Source organism: Tubulanus polymorphus, chromosome 9 (genome assembly GCF_964204645.1).
Source record: "Tubulanus polymorphus chromosome 9, tnTubPoly1.2, whole genome shotgun sequence".
Taxonomy (NCBI): Eukaryota; Metazoa; Nemertea; class Palaeonemertea; order Tubulaniformes; family Tubulanidae; genus Tubulanus; species Tubulanus polymorphus.
In genome coordinates this window covers 8381069-8389904 of record NC_134033.1, presented here as the reverse complement: position 1 = coordinate 8389904, position 8836 = coordinate 8381069, and the positions used below count along the sequence as shown (strand labels likewise).

The window sequence follows — 8836 nt, the reverse complement described above, 5'->3', positions numbered from 1 at the left end:
TTTTTATATCTTTTATTACAAATTTCACAACACTTAATATTATTTATTCGATCTGATAGATAATTTACGTTATCTTTTAATTCTGTATATTTAATTTTACAGCTATCATAGAATTCTAACAACTGTTTCAAACTGTAAACTGAGAAAGAAAATAAACCTGAAATCATAATAATTGATTTGATATTCTGTTGATTTTTATATATTCGATGTAATATTTCTATCACCTTATTTTCGCTCATTTTATAGTCAAAATATATAGAATAAATTAAATTATAAGATGCTGTTTTTTTATCCTCTAAATCATTTAAATCATTAACTTTTTTATTCTTTTTATTTCGATGATTTTTTCCCTTTAACTTTTTACTCAATTTATTATTTTCATTAATCAAATCTTTTGAAATATTCTCATAGTAAAAATATAATGCTGCCAATATTAAACCTCCTGCTACTAAATAATGCTTCAAATCACTTTTTCCAATTGGAATGCTGAAATCATTCATTTATTTAAAGAAAAAAAATTAAAAGTAATTTAGAATATCTTATTTTGAATATGGATATTTAGAGTTGAATTATTATTTTTGAGTTATGATATTTTGATTTAAGATGGTGTGATTTATTGCTTCGAGTATAATATTTTCCACAATTACATAACACTTTTTCATTAGGTTCATATTTAGGTGTATCAATTTTATTGTCTAAGTTACATTGAATCCCAACATCTTTAAATGATTTTTCATTTGGAATGCCGGGGATGAATCTCTTTTCTTGTAATTTGAAAAAACATAACATAGCATTCTCTGAATGGGCAATAACGTAAGTGTAAAAATAATGTTTTATGATTTAATAATGTACTTTCATCATTAAAAAGTGATTGCATTTCATCTGTAATTATTAAAATGTTTATCTATTCCATCAAATGTTGTGAATTTTGGAATCATTGTATTGAATAAGATTTTATCTTTATCATTCGATAACTGTATTATTAGATAATGATTTTTAAACACTAATTCAGTAATATTTTTCACTTGAAAACGAAGACGCGCAGTTTTAATCAAATCTTTAATAGGAATGAAATTTTTAATTGTAGAATATTTTTCTAATTCATTTAAATCAATATCTTTGAACTGTAGTATCTGTTCATTCATATTTATAAGTAATTTTTTAATTAAAATTCATATTTTCATCAACTCGTTAATTACTCGTTTCTTTTAAACATAAAATAAGAATTTAACGCATATAAATATAAATATTCACTGTTTTAAATATGAATTATTTCACTCACACTTTACTCACACTTTTTATGTTTAAGAATTGATTTTAATTCTAACAACTCGTTAATTACTCGTTACTTTTTCTCACATTTTTTATGTTTGCACTTTACTCACGCTTTTTATATTGAAAATTGATTTTTTATTATTCGAAATCTATATTTGATCTTATTTTTCTAGATTATTATGCTAACACTTTTAAAATATGAATATTTTAAGAGTAATAGGGATAATAGGGGTTCATATCAAAGGTTGAAGGGGCGAGTGAGTAAAAAATTTTTTATGAGCATGGCATGGCGGTCTCTTAGCTTGCACTATTTTTGTTTCGCCACTTAAACAGTAATTAGTTTATTACTGATTTTGTTTAGTTAATGTCCACCAGAGACCTAATAAGTATGTCATATTAGACATTCTACATTTGAATTGATATCTTTAACTTCACTCGGGCCTTTTAATTTCCTGGATTTGCTTAAAATTAATTCATTCCATATTTTTCATTTTAGTGAGCGTTGAGAAATACGGCTTTGGCAACATCTGGAGCTATCATGATTTATACTCACCCACACATGGTTTACCACTAAAACAGCCACTCTATCAATCTATCAATCAAATCAATAGGCATCGAGGGCTGGATTCCACATTTCTATTGACCTCTGGATGAAAGGAGAACCAGAGTCAGGAAGCTGCACAGACGGCTGTTATGACTGACATCAATGTGCGTCACTTTCCCAGAAAAATGATACTATAATGATTTACTGAATTCTATCTAGGAAACGTACCATGGATTAAACAAACTTAGGCCAGATTCCAGGCGGTGTGCCCCTGCAGGAGTTAGCCAAAATTTGTTTGTGAAAAATAAATGCAGTCCTTGACAGCATGCTGCCTGAACCGACCACTCAAGGGAACTGGGTGTAAAAAGTAATGTTGAACAAGTAGAATTTGGTGAAGGATGACGTGTTTGTTTATTTCTGTACATTTTATATATCCATATATATACACATGTATATACGGTATACATAAAACATATAATAATATCAACAATATACATTACGCATTAAAACAATTGATTTCATTCAAATCACACCATCTATGTAAACACATTATTAACTCGATTCATCGACTGGCCTTACAGATATATTTGATGTATGAAGTATGATGGGCTTGAGAAAACAGAGCTGGGGTATTTTACAAACGGTTTAAAGAATGGATACTTATGTTGTATAGCAAAAATACCCACTCATCGTGGCTTATGTATGAACATATTTTGCAATTTAAACAAAAAGAAGTTCATAGTTGAATTATACATGTGAGACACGTGAACGCGCACGCACGCACGCACGCACACACGCACACACACACAAAGCACGCTTAATACAGAAAATTAGATTCAGTCTACGATCCCCTTGTAGAACTGGTATAAAAACTGGCTGATCCAGAAGAGCGCCCCTAATATTACATATCAGCAAAAAATGATTGATTGAAGCTTGATTGTATTCAAAGTATGCAGCATATGTAGCACAGATTCTAGAATTCAATTGTTTCAGAGTCCACGGTTCTAGCTTGTCCTGATAGAATTGAGAGCAAACTAAGGATCCTGGTACTTTCCCTGAAGAAACTTGCGTATAAGCTCTTTCATTGCCATGATGTACATATATGATAAATCGTATCTTCCTCATATTTTTGTTAAGCCAGCTCGACCTTTCGCGTTTGACGTTTCAGCCAATGTGTACCTATTATTGATATTGATACATGGAATCAACATATCTAGTGACCTATTCCATCATTTTCATAATTTGCTGCATTGTAGTTAAAACTGTAATCCTGATAGAATACTGAAATAACTGCAAACCATGAAAATTCACGAATTAGTTCACTCAGAAGAAATACGAGATATTCCCTTCATGGAAGAAAATGTTCAAATCCTAGAGATCCCAAAAATCTCTGAATCCATGCATTGTGAAGATAAACTACGGGACAATAAAACTTTCTCGAAAAACACGAGAAATATCTGTCAAGGTCAGAATATCCCTCGCTCCATCTTCCAGACAGTGACATGTGGGGATTTAAAGAACCGGAGCAGTTTTCAGTCAAATTTTAGAGATAAATTGATATAAATTTTCTCTTAAGTTTTCTCTAAGATTCACACCATAGAGATAACTCAATCTGAGGAAAAAAAACAAGTTATATTCTTTTTAAACTCAGTAGGCAGCATAGCCAGTTTGGTAGATTGTTGGTTTGTTTGTTTTGACTTTATGGCGCTTTGACCTGGGTTTCCCAAGACTAACCATATTGGATTATTCATTTAACCTTGCAATGGGACGGCCTTTGAAGTGTTGCCCGCACACCGTAAGCAGCCAGCAGGATTTGAACCCACTTGTCACTCAGCACTGATTCTGGATACAACAGCATCACGCCTTAACTCACTTAGCTGCTGAGACTGCTCGCGTATGTTTAAGTAACGCTTATCAACTATAAGTTTTATACAATCAAGAAACCTGCATAGAAACATTAATGAAGCACTTGATGATACATCATTATCAAAATACTCTCACTGATGAAAAATGAAGGCCTTTGCAGAAAAGATGGCTGCCTTCAAAATTCAAGACACACAAAATGCCAAGCCCTAATGCGAAATGTTTGTTTGATGTTGTTTGATGTTTGAGGTGAGCCAAAATGAAATACCTGGATACCATACACTGGAAATCAGCTTATATATTCGCTTGATATAAATCACAATCCAAAAATAACATTAGTTTCTCAACAGTCAACCGCATATAGAAACTAGAGACAACTGGGAGATATGGTTCAGTTTGGGATGCTCCAGGAGAAGATGATATGTTAGGCAGGGTGGTGGAACTTTTGGGCGCACAGATTTCCTGACCATGTTCAAAATAACGGCCCTGAATTTCAAATAGTTAGGACCATGGCTTGCACCATTTGTTCCATAGAAAAAAGCATGGTCATGCCGGTTCCAAGATAGCAGACAGCTAGAAATTAGTTAAGATTTTGTCACCATATCGGACAGTGGCCAGGATCATTTGCTGTTCAGGTATCAGTTCCAACCATAGTCATGACCACATCTACAGAATTCGACCTACTTCTATGAAATATGTATTTGTATATTTTTTTGGTTGAATACTTCTATTATTAACAATGATGATTTCATCATTTTCTATAAAAGATATACAGTAATGATAATAATTAAGATTATCACCATTATAATTATTAAAATTATAATACATTATTTCAATTAAAGCTTATAAGCTTTATTGAAATTATCATTGTTGTGCGGAATATGCTATAGATTGGTCATGTTTATTGGTTTCATAAATGCATTATGAAAAAATGCTCATAATGAATCATATGATCAAACTATTCGTGCAGCCATAAGTTGGATCCAAGGGAGAAACAACTTAACAATAAACATCATTACAAAGATAAATTTGTAATACTGTAAAAAAAAGCAAGTTGCATGATCATACAATACATCATAACAACACCTAAATTTACAAATAGCCATAAAAAATTACATAAAACATGTTAATAACATATATAATATACATAAAACATAATTGATGTGTTAGTAGTTTTACAATCGAAGACTAATCTCACATCAATTCAATTACTAGTACAAGTATCTAGTATACTGATCTAAAAAAAATCGCTGAGTAGAAATCATTGGTCTTCCACTGATCTTGACAATCCAGTCCTCTCTGGTCTCTCCCCTTTTAAAAGGGAAAAAGTATCCCCATAATCTGCAAATCATGCCTAAGTGGCAGTCAGCGGTACAAGTATCAAACACATTCACAAAGATGTCCCATCACAAGTTTTCCTTTTTTTTTACTTTGAAATGTATACTTTGAATATGCGAATTACAATATGTTTGAATATGTAAATCACAAGTTTTCCTCTTTTTACTTTGAAATGTATACTTTGTAAATTACAAAATAATAGGTTAGCACCAGATTATCAGTTTCATTCAATTATTGAAAAAGAAAATGTCTCGAACTTCATACCAGGATAAAAAAATATATATCATTGATAATACAAGCCTACGACACATTGCATAGATATAAAAATTTCCTACTGTACATACAATAATCTAATTAAAATATTACTTATCATATTAGTGGTTTCATTTGTCTGCATTTCCGTTGAAACCGTAATAACATTTGAGCAACTTAAATAGCATAAGGAGGTACTTCATTAACTGCACCAACCCTTCAATAATCTGTGGCTATCGCAGTTTAAATCTTGCTGTCATGGCAACTTTGCGTCCTTAAATTGTGTTTGTTTGACTGATGAATTGATTCTGCTGTAGCATATCTGTGTTTATCCATTCCTTATATTACCTCAAACTCATTGTTGCATTGTTCCGACGATGATGGTAAGAAGTTTTTTAGGTGTTCTTACGGCAAACCTGGCATCGACTGACTCGTGAACGCAAATTGCCGGCTTTGAGCGTTTCTGGTCGTGGTGATCGGAATTGTTCTGACTCTGTGATTGTTGTCAACCAGAAGCTGTATTTGTTCGCGTAGTAATGGCAGGCACCACGTGCTCCGCTGCATTCGATGAAAGGTGTTGATCGGAAATCTTCCAAACATGAACCAGGACTAGCCAGTGACTGTCCACCACCTTCTGCACCAGCAGCTGTGTGCTATATTGGAAAAATATATATCTTTAGTGAAATTAATATTTCGTCATATCATACCAACTAAAATTAGCTATACTACAGGATGACAAATTGAAATTCCCAATGTCCATCAAATATTATACAATTCCCAACTTAAACATCCTGGGCCCTACATTTTTTGATTGGTGCAAGTTGAGTTGCCAACCATCAATGATTGTCAAAACAGCCCTGAAACTGTTTTCACTGGTATATAGTATGGTACTTGGCTACTCGAGCCTTTTCAGATTATTGCATATAAATTAACTTCCTGGAACATGTTTCAGTCTTTTATAGAACCTTTGACTCAAGAATTAATCTATTAACCATGTTACTTAAGTCTACCCTACCCTGTTACCAGGATTGGGGTTTTTATTCTACTAAGCTTTTGAGACGCTCTTAACAACATTAATATCCCTCAATCAATAAACTTAAAATAATATTCTCACCATGGCGAAGCTATAACCAATCCAGAGGCCGGTCCAGCCACGTGGACACTGTGGTATTTGAGTCGTCTGACTGTGAATTGCGATTATATTTGATGGTGAGTCGCAGACAACACAGCGGCTAATAAACGGAGCGATCTCGTTCTCGAGTACGGGCATCATAGGTATCGCTGCACTTGTTGACAACCAGTATGATTTGTCATTGCGACTGGCGTAGTTGCAGACATTGTTGAAATTACAGAATACGAATGGCATGGTACTGAATCTTTGTAAACAACTTCCAGCAAAACCTGAAAGGTAGATATTTACAATGAGATGATACAAAATTACGCAAGCACTATATAACAATTTTACAGTTAACAACCAGATGTAAACTAGGGGTCCAGGGATACCATGCCCGATTGGGATGTGGTTTCAAATGCTCAACAATCAAACAATTCAATATTTTCATTGCCCCCAGGTGACCATATTACTAAAATCAATGACTTTGAAACTTACCATAATCATAGACACACGTTAATTAGTTATTCTACAATTAACCCTATATAAACCCATGACCTTGAAACTGACCACAATTACAGAACATGTCATGAGCTACAATTTTGCAGTTGATTGTTGTAACAAAACATGCTTAGGTACTGTACCAATATAATGTGGAAATACTTAGTTATTGTACTATTAAATCCCCCTGGTGACATATACAAAAACCAATAACCTTGAAACTCAATTCGGGCCAAAAGTGACATTTTTGGGCACAATAAAGATCACAGGATGGCCATCTTGTGTCCAGTTGACCAAATTTTTCTCATGCCATGATTCCCACAGTAACACCAAATAAAAATTCCCAGGTATTTCCCAATATCTGATAGTAATAGTAATAATTTCCCAGTATCTAATGGGAGATTTATAATTTTTCCAAATGGAAATGAACAGATACTATCATGCTACAGTAAACATTTTCTTGGTGACTGGTTGATAAAGGTGATTCTCAAGGGAAATTGCTGAAGAAAGTTAGTATAGTAGTTTATTTGTCACCATCAATAAGTACAAGATTAATAATAACAATAGTAAATTACAAACAATGAGGTGACAGGAGCCTGAACAGAGCCATAAAGGCTGTATATCCAAAAGGATGTTCAGACACCTTGAACACAAAGAAAAAATTAAAGAAAAGAACAAATGAAGAGGGATGAGTTGATGAAAAATTAAGATGAATTTAAATCATGCAGAGGTGTATGAATTAGGATAGTATTTTGTATAAGTATCTATTTTGTATCAATATTGGTTAAAAATATCTCTTTTGAACCTACTAACGAGTGTGTTTATAGTTTTATAATTTTTTCAAATTCCCAAATATTTCCAAACTGGGAATTATTATTTCAAAATTCTCAAGTTTGTCCCAATTTCCCTGTTCTGTGGGGCCATGTCATGCGGTTTAGTCCTTGGGGGATACAAATATATGTAAAAGACCAAGATTATTGATCAAAAGAGTCTTGAAAATTTCCCTTGAAAACCTCAATTAATTGCCCCTTGAAACTGGAGCTTGTTTGGCAAGGACATTCATTGCCTATGAATAATATTTTCAATTCTAGCGTTCAAAGTTCTATTTTATCTTGTATCTTATCTTTTTCAATGAATTATTTTGTATTCCAAAAAAAGGCCAAAAATATATTTCTTTATGGTCCATGTCCAAAATGTAAATAGATCGTTACCACTAAATTATCGACCTCGACTTATATGCCCAGTGAAACAATAGTTTGCTGCTTAGTATTTTTCAGGTAACACTTAAAAATTTATTATAAATTCAACCATTTTTACATCATTGACTCAATGCCAACTTCGAGCTATAAAATACACCCACTTTCTGTAAGTTGCTCATAAAGTTGTGCATGCACTCTTTTGCGTTTTTGCAAACTGCTCATGCACACATTATTCTTGCTCATGCGAGCAGATGGTACTGCTCATGCGAATATCTTTAAATCATATTCCAATGAAGGCATGGGCGGAAATTCTTGCTAATTCTCGTAAAGTTTTTCCCAATATCTAATAGTAATAGTGATAATTTCCCAGTATCTAATGGGAGATTTTTCAATTTTTCCAAATGGAAATGAACAGATACTATCATGCTACAGTAAAGATTTTCTTAGTGACTGGTTGATAAAGGTGATTCTCAAGGGAAATTGCTGAAGAAAGTTGCCCTTGGCAAATGCAATACGTGAAATGTAAATGAATTTCCCAAATATTTCCCTGATTTGAGGAAAATTTTTCAAATTTATTAAAAAATATCAAAATTTGCCTAGGTACCAATATAAAAAGGAAATACTAAGTTATTCTACTATTCAACGCCCCCTGGTGACCATACAGAATAACCCATGTCCTTTAAACTCACCACAATCATAGACGATGTCATGAGCTACAACTTTGCAATCGATTGTGGTAACAAAATATGCATA

The 8836-nt window shown here is 32.9% G+C and overlaps 1 protein-coding gene across 1 annotated transcript in view; it reads right to left on the bottom strand.

The window, feature by feature from the left end:
• Positions 1-2216: 2216 nt before the first annotated feature.
• The window catches only part of LOC141911320 (uncharacterized), a 72686-nt gene continuing 66066 nt past the window's right edge, over positions 2217-8836 (bottom strand). Inside the window, 2 exon segments of the mRNA XM_074802319.1 lie at positions 2217-5925; positions 6387-6673. Coding sequence (XP_074658420.1) covers positions 5668-5925; positions 6387-6673 — 545 coding nt within the window. The 3' untranslated portion in view covers positions 2217-5667.